The sequence below is a fragment of the Magnolia sinica genome, chromosome 17, assembly GCF_029962835.1.
Source record: "Magnolia sinica isolate HGM2019 chromosome 17, MsV1, whole genome shotgun sequence".
Classification (NCBI taxonomy): Eukaryota; Viridiplantae; Streptophyta; class Magnoliopsida; order Magnoliales; family Magnoliaceae; genus Magnolia; species Magnolia sinica.
Genome location: NC_080589.1, coordinates 10,638,581 through 10,663,594, shown reverse-complemented (window position 1 = coordinate 10,663,594; position 25,014 = coordinate 10,638,581). Strand labels below are relative to the sequence as shown.

The following is a 25,014-nucleotide window of genomic DNA, read 5'->3' as shown; positions in this document are numbered from 1 at the left end:
GTAGAAGTTGTTAGTAGGTTCATAAACAACTCCGGGAAGGAACATTGGGAAGCTGTGAAGTGGACCCTCAGATACCTGGTAGGTACTAAGGATGTAGGGCTGTGTTATGGAGGATTGAAAATCAAGCTACAAGGCTACGTGGATTCAGATTTGGCAGGAGATATCGACAGCAGAAGAAGCACTACAGGTTATATTTTTTCTTTCGGTAGTGCTGCAGTTAGTTGGGTCTCTCAGTTACAGAAGATAGTATCTATCAGTACAACGGAAGCATAATATATTGTGGCTACAGAAGCGTGCAAGGAGATGGTATGGATGCAAGGTTTTATAGAAGAGTTGGTAAGAAGCAAGTAGATTGTAAGCTGTACAGTGACAGTTAGAGTGCAATACACTTGACTAAGAATTCAGTCTTTCATTCAAGGACTAAGCATATTGCCATCAGATATCACTTCATACGTTCGTTACTAGAAGATGGATCGATTGCCCTTGAGAAGATTCATATAAGTGAGAATCCTGCAGATATGCTGACCAAGGTGGTCACACGGGAGAAGCTGAAGCTCTGTTCAGCTTTGATTGGTCTTCAGGCTTGAGGAAGGAGAGGTGGTGTACTCCGTATGTAGAAGACGAAGGTTTATGACGATGTGTCTACAAGTGAAAGATTTTTGAGATGTGGAGCCACATCTGGGGGCCGCTTGACCAGTTGAGTGCCCTGCTCGACCAGTCGAGGGCTGGCTCGACTCAAAGTCCAGTGAGCATCGAGTTTTGGGTTCCGAGGTGCTCGACCGGTCGAGGCCCATGCTCGACCAGTCGAGGGTTCGCTCGACTGGTTGAGCAACCTGCTTAACCAGTCGAGGTTAAGCAGATTCATTTTCGGATTTAATGAGGACTGTGAATTTTTGAGTCAGTTTTTTGTAGAGGTGTGAAAGGAAAGTTACCTAAACTATAAATATGTGTCCCTAGGGCTTTTCTAGGGTATGGGAAATAATTCTAAGGTGTGGGTAAAGGATATTCTTTGTACTTCCAAGGGAGATGTTAGTATATTGCCTTGTAATCTTCATTTTTCTTCATAGTGGAAGTTTGCATCCGTAGTTTTTTACCCTTATTGGGATTTTTCCACATATATCTTGTCTTGTGGTTTGTTTGGAATGCTTTGATTATGTTTCTAGTCTATATTTCTTCTTATTTATCGTTTGTGGGTGAAACCGGAGATTGGATCTTTGTTCACTACGTTGTTGGCATGCTGCGCAACAGAATCTCCACTGTTTTCTCTCATGTAGCCCAGTTAAGGTTTGGATCCACATGATTTTGATCTAATGTCCAAAAATGATCTGAAAAAAATAGATTGATGGGGTGGATTTTTCGAAAACATCATGGTAGGCCCACGTAGTATCCCAACGCTGGAACTTCCTACAAAAGGCTTTGGTAAGAAATCCACCTTCTAAAAAAAGGCATGAGGCAGCATTCACGACAATGATGGAGCTCTGAGGCTGCATAGGGCCACTTATGATTTCAGGTGTTTACAAGCAGCTTGTCACAAACAAATCTAACGAATAAATGCCACACACATGATATTCTGATAAAAAGAACTAGAAAAGGTAGGAAAAAAGGTGTTTATGGAGAATAGAGAGAAAAAACAAGAAACGATGTCTTCGTAGGAGACGCTTATCACCAGGCATGAATTAGGTGTTACTCGTGTAATAACTTTGTAGGTGTTACCCTAGTGTAGGGCCCACCTTGATGATGTGTTGTATATCAACGCCGTCTATCTATTTTTCCAGCCTGTTTTAGGATGGGTTACCAAAAATTATGCAAATCCAAATCTTAGGTGGACCACACCACAAGAAATAGTGGTAATTGAGTGCCTCACCATTAAAAAATTTAAAGGGCCATTGCAAGGTTTTTGTATTGTTTATTTGCAATCCAACCTGTAATAATATTAAGAAGATCGGGATGAATGAAAAATAGAAATATCATATTGATCCAAAGCTTTCGTGGCCCATAAAAAGTTTTTAATGGTTATTCATCACAGTTTTTATGTTGTCTAATTGAGATTTGAATATTCTTACGATTTGGGATCACATCTGAAAATGCGCCAATCGATGGGTATGATTAGAAGTCAGTTCGACGGTCATCGATGGTTGATTTGACTGCAACTATACAGATATGTGTATGGTATTAACTTAGGTTGTTACCCTAAATTTAGTTATGATTTAATGGTCCGAAAGCCATAACTTTAGTTAAGACTAGATATAGACAATTAATTTAAGTTCTTGATTAATTTAAGAAATATTCACATATCTTATGCACTGGTCGTGCGGTCCAAGTTGAGCGATTCAAGATGCGATCTTAGCTCGATGTCCCGCGATGGACGTTAAGCCCACTAAGACAAATGTGTTTTTATAATATCAAGTTTAGTGCCCCACTAATGAGCAATGTAGACTTTGTGTAGATAATCAAGGCATTTCATGAATGAATTGGATAACAAGATTTCTTATGCGCGATGATTAAGGTTTGGATTAGCTAAGTTAATAATGCAGCATATTCACAACTAGTAAAAATGGTAATTCGATTCTAATCACCGTAAACCGTTGATTCTTGGGCTAGAGGAGTAACTAAGTTAATTTAGTTTGTTAATTAATATCTTACCCCTAGCTATTTCAACTTTTAGTATCTCTTTATTTAGTTGTGGTTATCTTGATTAGTCGGTGATAGATCAGCTAGATTTGTGCTCTAAATAAATAAATCATGAGGCTAGACTCAAGGTTTACGTAATCGGGTAGATTCGTTGGTTTCCACGGTTGATTAATTGGATTTGTGTAATTCTTTACTAGTGCCACTTACGTAATAGGCTCACCTCGAGCATTAAGAGTCAGTAAATGACAACGTAAGCTAATTATAACAAAAATTTTCAAAGAACTTTTAAAAAATTGAAATAGTGAAAATCAAAGACGTTACATAAAATGAGACATAAAAACATATGCACAACGTGGATATATAAAAATATATATCAAGATTGGCCACTCACGGTTAAGATAACACCTACTAAGTTGTTACCTAGGTTACAACTAATCTGCTCTCATTATCACCCAAGAGTGCTATGGCATCAGAGACTTGTGCATGATCAAAACCCTGAAGGCGGTCATCCTCCTAGTGACATATGGCCAAAAGATATTAGCCACACACACGCAGAGCATTTAGAAAGCATGCATACCTCAGTCATGTAACAGTAAGGCGGTGATACTCAATGCCACATGGCTAGATTTAATTAGCCATGCACACATAAGAAATGCTAAGCAGTGCAATAAAGCCATCAGGAAATAGAAATATAAGTACATACAAAATAATTAGCTAGCCTCACCTTGAATTAGAAGTTAATAGGCCAAAGCCACTAATCGATTGGCCAATCGATTCCAAAAACCAAGGAACCATACACAAGGCCACTGCTTATATAAGTCCATAAAAGCAACAAATAAGGAAGAGCTTTGAGCCCTCGCTAATCCAAACACAAAAATCTCTTATTCGGTTCATGTTACCTATTAAATCCTTTCATTCTACATGGATGCTTATTTTAACTTACCCGAACTTAGGTTAGTCTATCCACTTTTGTCCTGCACCAGCAGAAATTCAAATCAAATAGTGTAGCTTAGTTTAGTCTCTCCATTTTTTCCCAGTGCACTGCCGCAACAATTCGGAATTAGTTTAGCTTCATGCATGACCTCATCATTAGACCCCAAAAACTCCTAAATCTTTACTTAGTGATTTCTCCATACTAACACCTAATGGCCAAACCACGTCTGTCTCAAGATTGTCCAAGTTCAGATGACTCCTGACCATCTAGGTATAAACGATTGTCCATCATCCATGGTTGTATTGCCTGCTAAAACTGCCTTCATATTTTGTTAATAAAAGTTACAAGGTTATCACCAGGGTGATAAAAAGTCCCTGTATCTAAGGTAAAAGACCTCCTCTAATGGGTAACCCTCCCTTTTGCAAACTGTCTGATTCCTTGTCAATCAATTGCAGAGTAGTTAGGCCAATATTCACAAATTTTGTCTTAATCTAGCTATTTCGGCTCCTAGGGTCACAAAGAATTTGGTTTAATTCTAATTGTATACAACTCTAGCACACCTGACACATACCTACTTGCACACATGCAATCAAAATTGGGTCATTCACTACATGTTTGGTTGAGTGTCCAATCAAAACCCAACATCATTTTTTTTTGGCACACCTAGTGGGACTTGCCATGCTAATTAGAGTTTATCAATAAGGTAACATGGTCAGCAAATAACAAACTCAGAAACTTAGCAATCTTCCAGCTGTGATATACTTGCATTTTCTCCATTTGCACATTAGCATTTTTTTTATTGAGTTTCAGTGGATCCACATGATTCTTGTGTTATTTTGAATTGGGTTATGGGGTGGTTCGTGAGGTTTAGGTTGAACGAGTACCTAATCATGGTTTTTAAGTTGCAGGTTTCCTAAGGATTGCTGGCTTCAGGTTAGCCATTGGTTCTGGTTCAATATTGAGTGCATGACTTATTTGGGTGGGGTGTTTACATAGTGGTTTTTCTTTTTAACCACTTTTATATACATGAGTGTGGTGCTATAAGTTGGTTTGAGCGCAACCCAGCCTGTTTCGACACTTAACACCTTACACCCAAGCTCTGCCATGCCTGACATGAACTTAGCATAGCAGGCCGAAGCCCAAGTCCAAGCCTAAAAAATTAGTTAAACCGGGTTTAACCAAAGCTTGGCCAGAAATTCGATAAAATATTCTTTATTTCTTACCTGAATATTCCTAATGTATTGGCTGATCAAATGGTCCACATGTACAAGAAAAAACAAAAACATTTAAAGGAACAAAATTAATGGTTTACATTTAATGTGGATATGTTGCCAAGTGGTAGACTGAGTGAAAGATACCTCGTTTCAACACTGAGGTCTTGGTATCGATCCTAGTGGGGGTGGCTAAGAGGGAAGTGTGATTTGACAGTGTTGTGTAATAAAAATAATTAAAAAAAAAAAGTCGAGAATTAATAAAATGAAATTCACAGTATATAAGATGTACTTATAAAGTTGGATTCGTTTGTGCAATTCAATCAAACACTTGATCACGGGTGTGAATGAGAGCCTGTATTCTGTTTACTTGTGCAATTAAGAAATGCAGGCCTGCTAGAGTCATACTCAACTCAATGTCTGACTGAAGATTGGTATCCCACACTAAGATGGACCAATTAAGATTTAGATTCTATGATCCAGCTGCCTTCTTAACCATTGGTTGTAACAACGCTCATGCAATTTGCACAAAGGTATGGATTAATCCTTCTAGATGGATTCTTTTTTGCCTCACCCTCACACTAAGATGGATTCTTGTTCTATGCTCCATCCAACACATCCACCTCATATTCAAACTCAGATGGATTCTTTTTTGCAAATAAACATTACGAGAGTGGGCCCAGGAGACCATGATACTCACCATTAAAACATTTGTATGGTCCACCATAACATTTATTTTCCATCCAATCTAATCATAAGGTCACACAGACCTGGATGAAGAGGAAAAACAAATATCATATTAATTCAAAACTTCTATAACCCCCAAAAGGGTTTCAATGGTAGACGTTCAATCCCCCACTGCTTTTTGCAGTGTGATCTACTTGATCTTTGAATCTATCTTATTTTTCAATTCAAGCCTTATGACGAGCTCTTCAAATGGACGAACGGTTTGGATATAACACATACCTCATGATGGGACCACAAAACTTGATGACGTTAACACACTAGCTAAGTTGGTGGTGTGTGGTACACCAGGGAAGCAGATTAGCTGGTGTACCACACATAGGGGTGTACATCGAGTCAAACCGAGTTGAGCTGGTCTCAGCTTGACTCGGCTTGTCCATTGGCTGACCTCAACTCAAACTCGGCTTGTCCACTGGCTGACCTCAGCTCGAACTCGGCTCGGCTCGGTCCTCGAGCCTGACTGGCCAGCTTAGCTCGGTTCGGTCAGCAACTCGGGCCAGCTCAGGCTGAGTTCGAGCCGAGATCGAGTTGAGTTCGCCATTGAGGCATTTCCACAAACACCTGATCTGCAACTTCAAAATCCCACTATTTTACAAATAGAGGCAATGGTTTTACAGGTGTTTTATCAAACACCTTCTAAGCAACATAAAAACTAAGAAAAACAAAGAGAAAAAGGGTATTTGCTAACTTAAGACCCTACTAACTTAAGAATCCTTGTAAACTAAGGAACACTAGACTTGAAGTCCAAAATCTGTTCTATATGCTAGTGTCATCTTCAATCATCCCTCCCACATAGTCGGTGTTTGAATCTTCTTCAAAGTCTGCAATTATGCATATTTGGGCTTTCTAAGTGTGATCTTGAGAAATCTGCCATTGCAATTGTAAGGACAGGCCAACAATTTTCTAGGACCCAAAGTTCCTGGAGATATTAAATATCCACCTTCCTCATTTATTGTGTATAGCGGCAAAATCATTGGAAAAGAAAGCTCAACAACCATCAGTATGTGAGAAGTGTTTTGGCTGTTGGGGTTCAGCCTTTTGTTTCGTAGATAGAATGCCAACTTATCAATATGTACATACCTTCCTTGCCACCAGCCACCTTTTGTTGAGTCATTTTATCAAACAGTTGGTGAGCAACATCAATGGCAAAGTAACCGAGTCACCAATCTGGTTCGATCCAAGTTCAATTTAAGCTGGATTCAATCCGAGTCGAGTCGAGCTGGGGCCTGCTCGAACTCAGCTCGAACTCATTTTCAAGCTCAAAAAATCAGCTCAACTCGGCTCGAACTCAACTTCGAACCGAGTCGAATCGAGCTTTTTCAAGTCAAGTCGAGCGAGCTAACCACGCTAGCTCGGTTCGTGTACACCCCTAACCACACCACCATGTTATATGTGTTTTATCCACTCCGTCTATTCAATTTACCACCATGTTGTATGTGTTTTATCCACTCCGTCTATTCACTTTACCAGCTCATTTCACCCTGATACATAGCTCAAGTGGTAGATTGAGTGAAAGATACCTCGTTTCAACACTGAGGTCTTGGCATCGATTCCCTAGTGGGGGTGGCTAACAGTGAAGTGTGAACTGACAGTGGGTGTACTAACAAGCTAACAAAAAAAAAAAAATTTACCTTCATGTCAGATCATTTCTGGAAAATAATAGACAAATTTCTAATTGTGAAATGGACTAACCAAAGGTCAAAAAAGAAAAGAAAAGAAAAGAAGTGTAGCATGGACCATTAATTATATCTATCCTTGTCTATAGTCATTTCAGGCACATATATGATCATGCTACCTTGTCACTGAGTTCCATCCCACCATTACTTCCAACTTGATAACATTAGGCATTTAAAAAAAAAAAAAAAAACCTACAATGCAGGGCGGGTCGTTGCTAACTGACTGGACATCTCTATGTCAATTTCCTTGCTTTTCTTCAGAAATTCCGCGTACCAGTGGGCTGAGAACTTGGGCCGCCTTGTTCGAGCCTTATCTTCAAAGTCAACATGATAAAGCCCATACCTGTTCGTATATCCGCCCAAGACTTCGAAAACATCTAAGAATGACCACACAAAGTATCCTTTGGTGTTTGATCCGTTCCTGTTTGGCACCCACATTTTCATAAGATAGGTGGGCTATGGCTAGGGCCTCAATGCCTAAAACTGTAAATGGCACTACAAGAAAATTGGGCTATACTGGCAGCCAAAAACACCCTAAAAAGTCCAAAAATCCATCGGTAAATCCTTTACCAGTGGTCGTACATGAGCTGCTAAAGAGGGGCGTCATTGTATCTTTTACCGGCGACTGTACTTTTTTACCGGTGCTTTGGACGGCCGGCATTATAATGAAAACTTTTAGCGGCACTTATTATCCTTTACCGGCGCTTCTGTAACTGCCGCTAAAAACTGTAAAAGTACCGGTAAGAAATGTAAAAAGCGCCAGTAAAAAATGGAAAAAAATGCCATTAACGGTTTTCATGACATCAGGAAAAGATATGCAGAAATGCCAAAAAAGGTCTGCTAAAGCGTCATTTAGACATACCAAAACGCCAGTAAAAATATTTTTGAACACCACAATATGGTTGCCAAAACGCCGATAAAAGTACATTCGATGGGCCATACCTGATCGTACTTAGCGTTGCATTAAGGTACCCAGATAGATACTCCACCCTGGAAGTGTCGTTGAGTGTCTCATTTTTTGGCCCAGCAAAACCTTATGATGTGCAAGGGTTAGTAAGAACTTAGGATAAGCAATGGGCTGACTGGGCGATATGGTGTTGGATTGAGCATCATAAGGAAAAGAGATTACCATTTTCATGGATATAGATTGGAGGATTGCCGTACTCATTTTTGACGTGTTCTAGAAAGTCTTGTAGGCCGGACGGGACAGCAGGTAGGTTGAAAGGTAAGATCTGATTCCAATCCCTGTTAGGGATCCAATGGCTAAGAATCAAAACTGAAGTGACTAACGGTTTAGATGTTACCTGACCGCTGGGTGTATTGTCCTTCCAACCTGCAATTCAATATCAGCTGTTGATGAGAATTTGGAAGAACATGCCAAATGAATGTGCCTCATACGTGCTGTTCATCAGGCGGGCCATACAGTGATCGACTGCTCCTTCACACAAAAATCCAATCCCCTTACTCATCGGTGGGCCATCCGAATACACCCCCCCCCCCCCCCCCCCCCAAAAAAAATGCTCATTTTGAAAATGTACACCAACGTTCTACATTCAAGGAACATGTGTGGCCGACCTGATGAGTGTGCTAATTACACGATGAACGTCAAATGGCATTCTGCTGAGAACCATACTTGTAATTATGGCAAACATGTCTGCAAAGAAGTCTTGAGCTTTACTATTTGGACCGTTGGGGTCGTCTTCTACGTAGAATGTTGAATAATGGTTTAAGCCTAGGAAGTCGATTGAACCCTTCACTCGTTCTGATTCAAGTTTGGTGAAGGATGGAATCCTTGAACCTGCATTCTTCTTCATGACTTCTGGATAATCTCCAAACATCAGTGGATGGATGATCCTGCATGCGGTTGGATTAACTTGTCATTAATGCATCATGTAATGCTATTTGCTGGAGCATTGGCTAACTTACTGGCTGAGGATAAGGCTTTACGATGAATGCTTTTTTTTTTTTTGAAAAAGAAAAACAGAATCAAAATTTCTAAAAATGTCAGGATTCAAAATGTTATTTATTTATTTAAATTTAATGTTTAACATGACACCGGTAACATCTTAGTGAGTGTTATCCTTACTGTTTGAGGCCCACCTTGATGAATGTGTTATATATCTGTGCGGTGAATGTGTTATATATCTGTGCGGCCCATCCAATTCTTCAGGGGATCACACAATTGGAAAAAGTGGTCAATGACCATTAAAAGCAATTTTTAGGTTAAAAAAGTTTTGGATCAAGGTAATCTTTGTATTTCCCTTTCATCCAGTTCTAGTTAACCTTATCCGTAAGTTGGATGATAGATAAACATTATGGATCTACTTACTGTGGGCATAGGAAGCTCTTAATGAACAATGTTCAATCACCACCGTTTCCTGTGGCGTGGTCCACATGAGATTTGTATTTTTCTTAATTTTTTGGATAATTTTCTAAAATGGGATGGAAAAATGGATAGCCGGCATGGATATACAACATCTTCAAGGAGGTGAAATATATATATATATATATATATATATATATAAGAAATGGTACTACGAGGTCGACCTCATATGTGAACTTCCCATGAGGTCCACCTGTGTGGGCCCCACCATGGAATGGTGCTTCTGGTTGATGGGGTAGATGTTTGAGTGGTGCAGCCCACATAGCTCAACCTCACCGGAAGTTACCATAAGGTTGACCTCATAGTACCATTTCCCATGTGTGTAGCCGAGTGCTAACATGCTCACTAGTTTGCACAGAACTCGTGCAAACTTTTTGAGAACTCATTATACATGATGCACGTGAGTTCAAAATTTGAATGCTCCACGTGATGCAACACCTTGTGAAAACCCCTATGCTCAACACCTTGGTAAGCCACATACACACACATACATATGTATGTATATATGTATGTATGTATGTATGTGTTGCTGTCAAAATCCGGACTACCCTCTACTTGACGCTCCGAATTCCCAGTGAGCCCTGGGCTTGCACAAGAACAGTGAGCAAAGGAGACCCTGGCTTAAACAGGGGACCTTCCGATGCCTAAGTCAGGTCAAAGGAATCTGGGTCTAAGTCGAGGTGTAGAGGGAGAGTACGAGATATTGCGTACATGTTTCCTCTCCGAAAGATGTTATTTATACATCCTCGTTTAGGATGGGTATGTCCGTACAAGTCGTCGTATTTTGGGGCATTTACCACATCCCACGGACGATTCGGCCACTCAGTCGTTTAGTGGTTATGCAGACATGGGCAGTTGGGTAACCGCCACTAATCGTGTGGTAGTGGGATACCTCATGGTTCCCCTCATTAGTGGATTCTGATTTGAACACCGAACCAACTGCCTCGGCTTCGGATTAGTCCGAGCCGACCGCCTCAGCCCCGGATCACTCCAAGCTCCGAGTTGGTCTCCTAGGCCTCGGGTCGAAGGCGTGAAGAATGTCGGGTCAGAAGTCATGCCTCTACTTATTAACACAACTTAGAGCTTGGTCTTGCGCCTCGAGTGGGCTCTGAATAACCTCGGGCCTCGGAGTTCAGGTGTCTTTGATCTTCCCATAATAGAAGCCCCCTACTCTTCGAGTTCGGACATGAACTTAGAGAGTAAATACATGCGGAAAATCAGTAGCCTCCATCGCCAAGCATCTAATGCGTACGACCACAATCATGACTCCCATATCTAAGAAGATACGTACTCGAGGTTTACTGTCCGCAGGTTCACCTCAAGCGGACTTATGGCGACGGTTAGGATTTCAAAATACCAGGGTAATCATGAGGGGCCACCACTTAAGCTAAGAAGGACAGTTAAGTGATGCTTCCACTACTCGGAGCACGTCGCCCGATGCCAGGGCATGCAACTCGGTAGCGCTTGGGCCAGTGGCTCTTTGCCACGTGTCTTCTAAAGTATGGTTCGGCTGCAGTCATCACGTCTCGCCATAAATGTGAGAATCACTCAAGGGTTATATAAACCCTAGCGTTCAGAGATGTCCTCACTTCTTATATTATAGATTTTTCTTGCTGCGAGCTACCTGAGCAGGTGATATTCGGTGAGAGTGACCTGTGGGAGAGGCGAATTCGACCGATCACCAGTTTTCGGTAGAGGCAATTTTCGGTGACCGTTCCGGACAGTTTTCGATGAGTCCCCCCCTCACTTCCGGATTACTCTTATTCCTTCATTTCGGTGGAATGTCAAACGACTCGGAGATGGTCCGAGATGACTATGCCCTTGAAGATGATTCTGGGCCAGATAGCTCAGATGATAGGCGAGAGGCCTCCGAGGGCCCCCTTGATGCAGTACCCCTCTACCCTCAGCCCAGGAGGGGCAAAGATGTAGGGAATCAGACGTGCCGTAAGGGCGGAAAAAAAGGCCTCCTGAGACCCAACGGGAGGGGTTACAGAGATGCCCGCAAGTGGGTGAACTGCAGAGATCATCCCAAGAGGCTCCGTGCTGGTCGAGTCTCAGATGGACTAGGTCCGATCAAAATTTCAGATCCCGACTACGTCCAGATACGAGGCCCCAAGCCTCTTAACACTCCTGGAGATCTTGTTGAAGGGGAAGTTGTGATTTTCCTCTGCGCGCTACAATGTAGGCTCTGCCTTCCAATGCATCCCTTCATCCACGCCCTGACAGCTTACTTAGGACTAGCCCCAAGCCAGTTTACTCCCAATGCTTGGAGGGCTTTAATATCCTCACACATCATCTGGCGTCAAGCCAAGAACCCAAAACTAACACCGGAGCTGATGAGTCTATACTTAATCAAACACGATAGTCAAGAGCCATGGTACTACTCTGCGACTCGCGGCAGCAAGGGCTCTGGGCTAGTCCTACAGCTTCCATCCTCCAACAAGGATTGGAAGAACAAGTGGTTCTAGGCTTCGGGCCAGTGGGAAGATCTGGCGACGGAGCTGAGGAATCTTAGGACTTGTGTTCCTACCCGATTTGCTCTTCCGGGTTGGATCCCGAACAATCCCTTTGCGACACTTCCGTGTTTGCTATAGTTTGATTAGCGTCTTAACTTCATTTTTGCAGACTTTTTGAGGGGCCAGTCTCTCCTCTCCTCAGATCAGAAGAATCAGATCACCAAGGTCAGGGCACGTTCAGAGGATATACGCTCCTGGTCGGTCCTGATCATCGCAGACAACCTTTATTGGTACGGGCTCTGCAAGTCCAAGCCGCTCCCCACTTCATTCAGTAAGTGCCCCTTTTCCTTTTACTTTAATGAAACTGAAGATCTAGCAGCTCAGACATTAATTTATTGTCCCGTCCGCAGGCATGGCTAAGGCCTCTAGATCTCGGAAGAGGAAGACTTCCCTATCTGTCGAAGAGATGTTGAGGTCCGTACCGCGAACAAAGACGATGAGTCGGAAGAGGTAGGCGACTCCTCGCGGCGAGGACCCATCAGCCCTGATTTCTGCTGCCGCAGCTTCAGCTCTTACTGTTGCGGCTTCAATTTGTATCGCTGTAGCTCCAATTTCTGTCGCTGCAGTTCCAATTTCTGTTGCTGCAGTTTCAACACTTCCAACCAACATCACAGACGGAGCTACGGTCATCAATGTTCCAGCTCTGATTCCTTCTCCCATTATCGCCCCTCATGCCTCCGAGGCGCTTCCTCTCGCCCTGAACCCTACATAGCCATCCTGTCTTCCTCCGAACGGGAGGAGGCCATTTAGATCACCGATGCGATGCTCTCTCCTCCCGAAGTCGGAAATGATCCAAGGGCCGAGGCCCAAGCTTTGGAGGGCAGCAGGACTAGGGCAGCGGGAGCGACGGGGTCTGCTTGGGTCGAAACTAGTGGGGACAGACTCCTGCCAAGCTATCATATGTTAGGCTTAGTTCGCTGGGCTGCGAAGCATGCTCCAGAGGAGGAGATTGCCGCCCTCCTCAACAAGTCGGACGAGTCCTTTGTGAACGACATTGCTTCTATCTCCTATAGGGTATCTTTACTAACCTTTCTTGTCATTTTTTACACACGCACACACACCCCCACACACTCACACCGTAGTGGGCTTTCACCACCTATGGATACTCGAACCCTTGACTGGGTGTTGAAACTCCCGAGTGTCTACCACCTGAGCAAGAGCAAGGATCCTTTCTTGCCTTGATTCCTTTCTCATCGCGTTTATATGCTTATATTCTTATTTTGATTCAATCCATCCCGAGGCTCCTGATGACTGGGGAGAGGTTGAGAGAGATTACAAAGAAGGACAAGGAGATAGCCGCTCTCAAGGGTGAAGTCGGGACTCTCCGAGACGAGGCTGTAGTCCTCCGAGTAGAGCAGGTGGAACTGCACGGGCTGTTGGACGACGTAGAGGCGAGAGAGTTGTAACTCAAGGGGGTCATCAACGACCTTCAAGCCCGTTGCGCTATTGCTGTAGCTGAGCTGTCGGGAGCCAGGGCTCACATCGACTCACTCGCAAAAGATAATGCCCGACTGGGGGACTCACTGGAGCAAGCCAAGGTTGAGGCAGTGGAAGAGCTGAGTCGAGCAGTAACGAGGGCGAAAGACCCTTAATGGGTCGAGGACAAAGCTTCCCTGACATCGGCAGTGGCAGCTGCAGTGGATGCATTCAAGACCTCGGAGGAGAGGACCGCTGAGGCTAACAAGTTCTACAACTGTAGCTTTGACGCCTGCATTGACACGGTCCAGGAGCTTTACCCAGATCTTAACCTTGAGTCCCTCACCTCTGAGGACGCAGGGGAGAGATCGGCTGAGGACTTTTTCCAAGGCCCGACCGTTAGCCCTCAGCTCCCTCCATCTAACTAACTTTTGATACCCCCCCTCTCTTTTAACTCCTTAAACAAATTTTTTGATGGATTGATGGATAATTTGTGGATAATCTTTTAACCCTCAAAAGAGGGCATGATATAACATGGTTGGTTTGTTGAAGGATGATTCTTACTGAATGATGATTCTTAGATGCTTAAGTATTAATTGAGGAGCCGACTCCTTAGTAGGTCAGTTCATCCCAAGGCTGTCTTACCACTCCTAGGGGGCCCCTTGGCTATTTTGTAGAATCTTATGATGTTAAAATTGTAAGGACCGACCCCTTGAGGGGTCAACACCCCCACGAATGGCAAGCGACAATCATTTTTGTAGATCCGTTAGTCATACGATGAGCCGACCCCTTCATCACGGGACCAGGTCGTCCATGGGCTTTTCCCCTACATATATATGAGGGGATCCCTTGGCGAATTTTCATGGGTTAACGTATTAGCCCCTTCTTTAAGAGATCGGTCCGTTGAGTCAGCCCCCGCTTATGAGAGGCAACTTTTTTTCGTTTGTCGACAAGTCGTACAAGTAGATTATGTAGAAATAGAGACTTTATTGAAAGCCTTAAGAGGCTAGCTGCTCGGAGTTGTACATTTATTAGGGGCTTTCATCGGTCAGTACATCATGGGTAATAGATTCTCAGGTGATCGGTGTTCCAGGGGTGGGGGAGCTGATGCCCTTTAAGGTCCTCCAAGTGGTAGGACCCTGGCTTGGTCGATCGGACCAAGTGGTAGGCCCCTCCCAGTTGGGTTCGAGTACCCGAGCTCCCGGCTCTGTAGTATTCTGGAAAACACTGTAGAGGACCAAGTCACCTGGTCGAAATCGTTGAGTCTTGACCTTAGAGTTATAAAATCGTGCCACCTGCTGATGCCGAGCAGCAACTCGAAGTCTGGAGACATCTCTAGCTTCCTCAAGTAGGTCCAGATTGGCTATAATCTGCTCGACATTCTAATCTTCTTGATAATTCCTGACCCGAGCTATAGGGAGACCAATCTCGACTGGCACCATTGCTTTCGAACCATTAAATAGTGAAAATAGGGTTTCCCTTGTAGATGACTGAGCTGTAGTCCTATAGGCCCAGAGGATGAATGAGAGCTCCTAAGCCCAGTTGCCTTTCACTTTCTCCAACTTTATCTTGAGATGGTACTTGATGACTTTATTTACTACTTCTACTTGTCCATTGGATTGCGGGTAACGAGGCGACGAATACACGTTCGAGATGCCGAGCCCCCAACACATGCCTCGGAACTATCGTTGTCAAATTGCCTGTCGTTATCAGAAATGATAGTGCGCGGGATTCCAAACCAACAGGTAATGTTCTTCCAAACAAAGTCGATCACTTTCTACTCTGTGATTTTTGCGACAGGCTCGGCTCAGCCCACTTGGTAAAGTAGTTGACTGTAACAATAGCGAACTTAACCTATCCTTTTCCAGTGGGCAAAGGTCCGATGATGTTAATTTCCCATTGGGCGAACGGCCACGGCCCGCTCATAAGGGTCATCTCTTCTACAGGTTGCCTCAGCTCGACCGTATATCGTTGACACATATCGCACCTCTGGACATAGTTCTTCGAGTCCTCCCTGATGGTTGGCCAGAAATATCCTTGACGGAGTATTTTCAGATCCAGGGTCTGACCACCAGAGTGATTTTTGCAGATGCATTCATGAATTTTCTGAATCACATAGTCTGCTCCTCGGGTCGGAGACACTTGAGGTAAGGCTGTGAATGCCCCTTCTTGTACAAGATCCATCCAAGACTATATACCGTGCAGATCTGATCCTCAGACGTCTTGCCTTTAGTCTGTCCGAGGGGACCTCACCAGATGTGAGGTAGTTCTAAATCAGATCCATCCAGCTTGGTGTGACCTCCACTGGGTTGACTGTTTCTTGATCCGTTCGGTCAATGCTCGGATGTTCTATGAACTCCATGGGGATGACCAGAGGAATCTTTCCCTCTATAGCTGAGGTTAACTTGGTGAGGGCGTTTGTAAGACCCATATCTTAGACCGTACCGTTCCATAGGCTTTCGTTGTCCTCCCGATCAAATTTCGGCAACCCTCGACCTGTATCCGATATTTACGCGCGATCCTAAGTCGAGTCCTGATACCAAAGTCGACTCGACACGAAACTTGTACCTTAGTGACTGTGCCAACTGCGCGGTTCCAACGCCGTGACTCGCGCGCCAATCTGATACCTAGGCCAGGAGATGTGGGCCTACGTTCAGTTTGAGAAAAATACCGATCGTTGCAATTCTGAGAGGATCTCTACGAAATGTCACATCAATCCATCAATCAAGTACAAGCAACCCAACCCATCCCTCTCTTACACAAGCTTACCTAAAGTCAACTTCATCTTACAACAAAGTACACACCCATCACTCCCCATCACCTCATCACCTCTCACCCATCCCTTATCAGTCCATCACCCCTCTCTCTCATTTCTCTCTCATTCCAAGCAACCCAAAGAGAGATCCAACGTCCAAGCCCTCCAAGAGAGAGCTAGGTGTGGCCCACTTCCTACCCTCTCAATTCTCACCATCCAACCCTTAGATCATCGTCTCCACCATTGAAGGAGCTTCTTAGGAGCCTTGGAGCACTAGGGAGGAAGAAGAAGGAAAGGCGGGTGATCCACCATCGATTTTCTATTAAAAGGCCCACTTGTGATGGGACCTATTTTTATGCATGTATTGTGATCATGGAGGGCCCATAGTGGCGGGGTCCCTCCATCACTATCCGATCTCTCCTTTTTCACTTTCTCTCTCTTTTCTTTTCTTTTTTTGTCTGGTAATGATGATGATGAGATGTGTGGCCCACCATGATGTTTACATCCAAGCCATCTACTGGTGGACCCCATCCATGTGGGACACACCGTGATGTTTATATGTCATCCCGACCGTCCATATAGGACGTGGCCCACCCCACACGTGTGGGTGGGGCCCTCCTTGATGTATTTATCCTAATCCACCTCGTCCATCCACCCTAATCGGTGTGGCCCACCATGATTTATGTTGTTATCGACGCCGTCCATCTGTTTTATCCAGGCCATCTAGCGGGCCCGGATGATGAGAAAACATAAATATTAGACCGATCCAAAACAGGTGGGCCATATGGGACCCACCTTGATGTGGTACATATCCACACCATCTACCAGTGGAGGGTGTACTGACGGTGGGTTAGGCTAACAATGAACTGTCAACTGATAGTGGGGTGGCTAACGGTGAAGTGTGAGCTGACAGTGGGTGTACTAGCTAGCAGAGAAAAGAAAAATAAATAAAATAAAATAATAAAATATATTATACTTCTGTATGAGTGGTAACCCATCATGTGGGACCCACCTCTTTTTTTTTTAAAGAGCTGCAATGTGCAGCAATATTTGTGTCAACAGGGTCCGTGGGACCCATTCACGTCGTCCATCCATTGGATGGGCCACACCATATTGCATGTGATGGTGGGACTCACCCCACGTGTGGGATACACTTTAACGTATATATATACACAGTATATATATAGGAAAAAGGTACTATGCGCTCGACCTCACGAGTCCGTCCCATGAGGTCGAGCTGTGTGGACCCCACCGTGATGCGTTTCGAACATCTACCCCATCATTCAGATGCACCATTCCATCGTGGGCTTAGGTCACAAAAATCAAGTCAATCCGTGACTTGTGTGGGCCACACCACATACAGAAGTGGAGAGGGGATGTGCACCATTAAAACATTCATAATCATTTTTGGGGCCCATCGAGATGTGGTTTGCAAATCCAGCCCATCCATTATGTGTGTCCCACTTGGATGAGGGTTCAGACCAAGTTTCAGATGCATGCAAATTTCAGGTGAGCCCCACCAAGTGCTTTTATATGTTTTAACAGTGTCTTCACATGATTTTAGATGGTATGGCTCACCTGAGTTCCGTATATGGCTGATTTTTAGGATATCCCATAATTTAAAGGGGACCCATTAAATGTACAGTGTTGGTGGTCGACACGCATCACGGTGGGGCCCACACAGCTCGACCTTACGGGAGCTTATCGTGAGGTCGAGCGCATAGTACCTTTTCCCATATATATTATATTATATTATATAATATATACTTGATGGTGGGCCCTATGTGGGACCCACCTCTGCCTTTTTAGTGCAGCCATCTGCATGTACAACAGCTATATTGCTGCTCCTTTTGATGGCAGCAAGCCCGTAGGCCCCACATTGATATATGTATTTTAGCTACACCGTCCACTATTTGGATGGTGGGGCCCACCATGATGCACATGTTGTATCCATTCTGTCCAACCACTTGTGGGATCATTTTATGGCATGGGAAAATGAATGAGTCAGATCCAAAGTTCAAGTGGACCCCACCATTTAAATAGTGGACAATGTCATCCACCGTTCAAACTTCTAAGGGCCACAGTAGTTTCCAATTAAGCTGATATTTGTTTTCACTTCATCTATCTCTATGTTAACTTATGAATAGGTCGGATCTCAAAAATACATAAGGGTGGGCCCGATTTGATATACGTGAGGCCCATTGGCGCGGCCCAATTTGATATACATGAGGCCCATTGGCACGGCTTGATTTAATATACATGAGGCCCATTGGTGTGGCCCAATTTGATATACATGAAGCCCATTGATGCGGCCCATCACGATGTATTTTGGCCCATGGGCGGGGCCCACCCATTTGTATCGTTAGGCCCATGTAATGAGGCCCACTTGATATATGAGGCCAAGTATTAAGGCCCATGCGATGAGGCTCATATGATATATTTAAGGCCCAGGTGCAAGGCCCACCTATTGTGTATTCGAGACACGATGTGATGTATGTTGGCCCATATGACTAGGCCGATGCGACATAAATGAGGCCCATTATGATTATATGTGAGGCTATGGGCCCACTATATGTTTAACCCTATGTAGGCCACTCCTTGGGATAAATGTTGGTTAAATGTCTACATTTATGGGCAATGATTATTGGATGTCCACATTGTGACCTTCCCTTAGGCCTTGTTAGGCCCCATTCTCATAATTCTTTTGTGGGTTAACTCAGATAAGTGGGCCCCATTCGCCATAAATGGATGATTTCGCGCTATCGAATTTAATATAACCCCAGCCGATCCATATATTATGGTTGAACGACTTTTTCCCTATGGACCTCGCCTTATTTATATGCTGATTATCGGTGTCAATTATCGATGTTGATTGTCGGTGACGATTATTGATGCTGATTTTCAGTGCCGATTATCGATCACTGGTGCCAATTATCGAGACCGATTCCTATTCCGATTGTCGAGGCTGAGTCAAATTATCGAGGCTGATTCCAATTCCGATTGTAGAGGCTGAGTCAGTTTGTCGAGAAGCCGATTATCGAGGTCGATTCCGTTTGATTGAGGCCGATTCCTTCAAGTCGAGGCCGATTCCGTTTGTTGAGGCCGATTTCGTTTGTTGAGACCGATTCTGATTATCGAAGCCAATTCCAATTGTTGAGGTCAATCATCGAGGTCGATTCTGATTATTAAGGTCGATTCCGATTGTCGAGGCCTAATGTAATGTATATAAGGCTCATGGGATGTGGCCCTTCCTGATGTATATTAGGCCCGTGTTAAAGGCCCATTGTGATGTGTATGTGGCCCATGTGAAAGGCCCATCGTGATGTGTATTAAGCTCTTGAGTGAGGCCCATGGTGTTGTATTTTTGGCCCCTTGTGTGAGGCCATGGGTCCACTATATATTAGGCTCTATGTGGGTCATCCATTGGCGACAATGTTGGTTAAATGTCCACGTTGTCGAGGTCAATTATTGTTGCCAGTTACTGATATTAATTATGAGTATGTGACAGCATAGCATCATGATACATGCCCATACGCATCATCTGCATGTTTGTTATTAGATGTGGTTGACCATTGCATATAACATTGGGTAAGCTGTTATGAGACTCCCAGATAGGCGGAGGTTATCTCACATTAGCGCATGGTATGCTTAGGATTGATGCATAACTAGATTGTATGACTCATGCACCTTGTATTGTGTGTTGTGATTACTGTACGCCTTAACGACATCAGGGTCGTAGCCTCCATAGGCATATCGTGGATTGCCACATGTGACACTAGAAATCTGTTATTAGCATCGGCATGCCATAAATGGCCCTGGATGAAAATTCTTAAACCCTCTTGGTACCAGAGGATGCCCCAACGTCGAGACCGAGTGGATACATGAGCGCCCGAGTGCCGAATACTAGGAGGTCGCGTCTCCCACTGTGTCGTGGTTGGTTGGGAGGGGGTGTAGCCTTACCCGCCTGAGAGAGTAGGTATAGTTAGGCTGAGTCTGACTAGCTCCTAAATGGGTCTGCTATCGACAAGCCCGGTAGGCATTGGTATACTGCTGACAGGCGAGTAGTGAGGTCTTTTTCACTCGCTGTGCTATGCGGCTTGTAGGGGTGATAGCTAGTTTGGAGTGTACTAGATCCCGGTAATGATCCTAGAGATGTACAGTACTAATATGCAGACTTATTGAGCATGAGTTACATACTTATTCATTCATTCATTCACTATCCACTCGGGCTGGTGGTGTGCAACTATTTGTTACATGTACCTTCGCAATGACTAGGATTTCGGTTGGGGTGCCCGACTAACCTGAGATCAGGAGTTTACCACATTGAGTTTGACTATCCAAATTTAGGTACGAGATTGGTTTGTATAGAAGGCCCTTGTGGTGGACCCCGTAGCCTGCGATACTACGTACTATCATCCCGACTTCACACTCTAGCTTGGTCATTTCATTCGCATCGCATATTACATTACATCCGCAGGCATATGACATTTTGGGTTGCTATATTTCTGCACTTATATGGCCTAAATAGACTTAACAGGATTTACATATTGCATTGTATCCTCAGCATCTGATATTTGACTCTCTATGACTCATCATTTGCATAGCTGATCTGTATTGCGTACGCTAATATTGTATGATTTATAGACTTGTAGTATTTTTGCTTACTCTGATATCGTATGATTCATGATCTTGCCAGTAATTCTGATGTTATATGATTAAGGCATTGTATTGAATACTTAGCACTTATCTTGTGCACACACTTACACCACCCTCTAAGCTTTCTATAAGCTTATGCACGATAGATGCGTGCAGGTGGCATTAGGTTGCAGCAACGTTGAGCTTGGAGCATGCAGCTGACTTCTGGAGCTTTAATTTTCAATATATGTATTTTCTTTTCAGTATTGTATTCAAATGTTTATAAGTGGATATGTGATGATGATATTGCCTTTGTGATCTGGATAACTTGTGGTTATGCTTCTTATGAGACAAATGTACATTGAAAAATTCTCATTGTAGGATCCCAGGATCAGAATCTGGCGTATGCGCGCTGGGAGCCGATAATGGGGTGTTATGGAGGCTGTTGGCACCAGATTGGGTGATTGAAAATTTTGTGAGTCCGGTTTCCGAGTTTGGGGCGTGACAGCATCAGCCTAGGAATTCTCAGTTTTTAGTATTTGATTAATGACGCAGCTCTAAAATTTCTCTATCAACTTCCTTGCCTCGGCTAGGTAAGCCACCATCTTGGTCTCATTGGCCTCATATACAGTGGAGATATGATTTACCACCAGCTGAGAGTCGCATCGCACCTCGAGGGATTAGACACCGGGACTGGCAGCTAGTCTGATTCCCGCCAACAGGGCCTCATACTCTACTTCATTGTTAGAGGCTTTGAAGCCTAGTCTGATTGCATACTAGATTGTGTAGAGTCAGGCGCGACTAGGACGATCCCTACCCCAGTGCGCTTAGCGTTGGACGACCCGTCCACAAAGAGGATCCATCTTAATTCTGATTCTGCAACTTGATTGGTTGGAGGAGCGGGCGAAGGAGCTGCTTCTACTTCAGCGCTTGTCTTCCCTTCACTCGGAGCAATGAATTTTGCAATGAAATTAGCCACAACTTGGCCCTTAATAGCGGTCCTCGGTCGGAACTGGATATCGAACTCTCCGAGTTCAATCGCCCACTTAGTTGGCTGACCTGATGCCTTAAGCTTCTGGAGGACTTGTCTGAGGTAAGAGTTGGTTAGGACGATGATAGAATGGGCTTGAAAGTACGGGTGTAACCTCCGTGCCGAGACAATCAGGCAAAGTGCTAACTTCTCCAGAGTCGGGTACCTCGTCTCGGTAGGCACCATTACTTTGCTTACATAATACACCAGGTGTTGCTTGCCCCCCACCTCTCTAATTAGCGCGTAGCTAATGGCTGAGGCTGAGACCGCCAGATATAGGAATAAGGACTTGTCGTCTTCAGGCTTGAACAGTAGGGGCGGTGAGCGGAGATACTGCTTCAAGTAATGGAAGGCTTGCTCGCATTTTGACGTCCACTCGGCCTTCTTATGGCCCTTCAACTACTGAAAGAAGGGGAGACATTTGTCAGTAGCTCTAGATATGAACCGTCCGAGTGCTTTTACTCGTCCGGTAAGACATTGTATATCTTTTGTCGTCCGAGGCGAACTCATATAGAGGACTGCCTTGATCTTGTCGAGGTTTGCTTCGATACACCGCTACTGACTTAAAACCCGAGGAATTTGTCGGAGCCGACTCCGAAGGCACACTTCGCGGGATTCAGCTTTATACGATATTCTCAGAGGATGGAGAAAGTCTCTCCGAGATCCGCTAGGTGATCGGATGCCCTGATACTCTTGACGAGCATATTGTCAACGTAAACTTCCATGGTGCGTCCTATCTGCTTGGCGAAGGCGAACATCTGGTTCACCAATCTCTGATACGTGGCCCCAGCGTTTTTCAGGCCAAACGGCATAGCCCGGTAACAGTAGAGCCCATTATCAGTGACAAAGGTAGTCTTCTGTCTATTTGGGGGGTGCATCGCAATCTGGTTGTACCCGGAATAGGCATTCAGGAAGGAGAGCAGTTCATGCCCAATCGTACTGTCTACCAGCTGGTCGATCCGAGGCAAGGGAAAACTATTATTAGGACAGACCTTGTTCAGGTCCGAGTAATCCACACAGACCCGCCACTTTTCATTCGCTTTCTTGACGAGGACCACATTTGCGATCCAATCTTGATAGTGCACCTCTTCGATGAAGCCAACGTTAAGGAGTTTGGAGACCTCATCGGCTATAGCTGCATATCGCTCGGCGTCAAACGCTCTCCTCTTCTATTTTACTGGCCTGTAATCTGGGTCCACATTTAGCATGTGGACCATAACATCGGGAGAGATTCCCGACATATCTTCATGTGACCATGCAAAGACGTCTCTATGATGTTGTAGGAAAGCCAACATATGAGACCGTTGCTCGGGATTTAATGACATACCAAGCTGAATAGTTCTGCTGGGATCTACTTCGTTAAGTGGCACGGCCTCCAAGTCCTCCACGGATGAGTTCTCTGTGGGGTCCCTGAGATCGAGGACATTAATGATGAGGGCCTGCTTCACAGACCATTTCCTTACTGCTATCGCATAATATTTCTGAGCCTCGCGCTGATCGCCTCGGAGATAGCCTATCCCGTCCTCGACGGGGAATTTCATCATTAGATGGTATGTGGACATGACCGCCCTTATTGCATTGAGGGAGGGTCTGCCCAAGATGACGTTGTGCATTGATGGCACGTTAATGACAAAGAAGTCCACCAAAAGGGTGACTTGATGTCGTCCTTCTCCCACAGTCACAGGGAGGGAGATAGCTCCATCGGAGATCACCCTTTCTCCGGTAAAGCCATGCAAAGGGGTCTTCACATGTCTGAAGCGTGACCTTCGAATCCCCATTCTTTCGAAGGCCTCCTAGTAAATGATATCAACCGAGCTCCCGGTGTCGACCAAGATGCGGTAAAACTTGTAGTTGGCTATGGTCATTGCCACCACTAAGGCATTGTCGTGCGAATGCTGGATTCGACGCACATCATCTTCCATGAAGGTCAGGCTGCAGGGACTGACTTAGAGCTCTTTCTTCGGCCTCTTAGTCATGTGGACATAGGCCTCTTGATCGGACTTCCGAGAGTGGGCTTTATAAGCCCTATTTGAGTCTCCTCCATCGGATGAACTGCCAAAGATGGTACGAATTTTAACCGGTTCTTCTACAGCTTTGCTCGGCTGCTCTTCTCTCTGGGTTGTTTTCTTCTCCTTGGTGTATCGGCGCAAATGACCCTTACGGATGAGGGTCTCGATCTCGTCCTTAAGATCCATGTAGTCACTCGTGTTGTGACCGTGGTCACGATGGAACCGACAATATTTGCACTTGTCTCGGCGTTCCGCATTGGCTTTCATGCAAACAGGCCAATTCAGGAGCCTTTAACCCCTGATGTCCAGCAGTATTTGTTTTGTAGACGTGTTGAGGGGAGTGTAGGAACGGAACTTGCCCTCAGGCTTCCGGCTCGGCCGACGATCACGAGGAACGTAGTCGTCCAATTTCTTGTTGGATGACTGGGGCTCTTCGTTCCTCAGCCTCTTCCCTTTGGTTGACGGCTCTGCTACTTGGACATTTTTACGGAAGTTGGAGAACTCCTCGACATTAGTGTATTTTTGGGCTCAGGTGACGAGCTCGGCCAACGTCTTCGGCGGATTCTTCCCAATAGAGAAGGTAAACTTTCGCTCTTTCAGTCCATTGAATATGGCAGAGAGCGCCATTTTGTCATCATAATCCTCCACTTGCAATGCCTCCTCGTTAAAGCGGGCGATGAGGTCCTTCAATAACTTTTTATGCCCCTGCTTGATGGTGAACAAATGAGTAATTAGCTTGTGACTCTTCTTACCACTGATGAACTGAGTAAGGAATAATCTGCTGAGCTCTGCGAAGGAGCCGACCGAAGTGGGCTTGAGTTGCCTATACCAACTCCAAGCGGATCCAGTAAGGGTGATTGAAAATTTCCTGCACATCATCACGTCCGTGGCCGTCTGAATTTGCATCCATGAGCGATGGGCATCAACGTACTCAGACGAGTCTTCGAACTCGGAGTACTGGATGACGGGAGGTATCCGGAATCTCTGCGGCATCACCTCGCTCATGATTGCAGAGGTGAAGGGAGGTTCGGTCTCTTCCATCATCACCTGAACGGTGAAAGGGATGGATGAAGG

The 25,014-nt window shown here is 44.7% G+C and overlaps 1 protein-coding gene across 3 annotated transcripts in view; it reads right to left on the bottom strand.

Moving 5' to 3' along the window:
* Window positions 1-7,237: 7,237 nt before the first annotated feature.
* The window catches only part of LOC131231549 (beta-glucosidase 22-like), a 92,775-nt gene continuing 74,998 nt past the window's right edge, over window positions 7,238-25,014 (bottom strand). For 2 of the 3 annotated variants that reach the window (XM_058227767.1, XM_058227768.1), the window contains exons 9-12: window positions 8,830-9,050; window positions 8,326-8,529; window positions 8,139-8,229; window positions 7,238-7,617 (exon numbers count right to left, since the gene is read on the bottom strand). In XM_058227767.1, the coding sequence (XP_058083750.1) occupies window positions 7,389-7,617; window positions 8,139-8,229; window positions 8,326-8,529; window positions 8,830-9,050 (745 nt within the window). In that variant the 3' untranslated portion in view covers window positions 7,238-7,388. The remainder of the gene's footprint in view (window positions 7,618-8,138; window positions 8,230-8,325; window positions 8,530-8,829; window positions 9,051-25,014) is intronic. The other variant, XM_058227769.1, reaches the window with a different exon arrangement.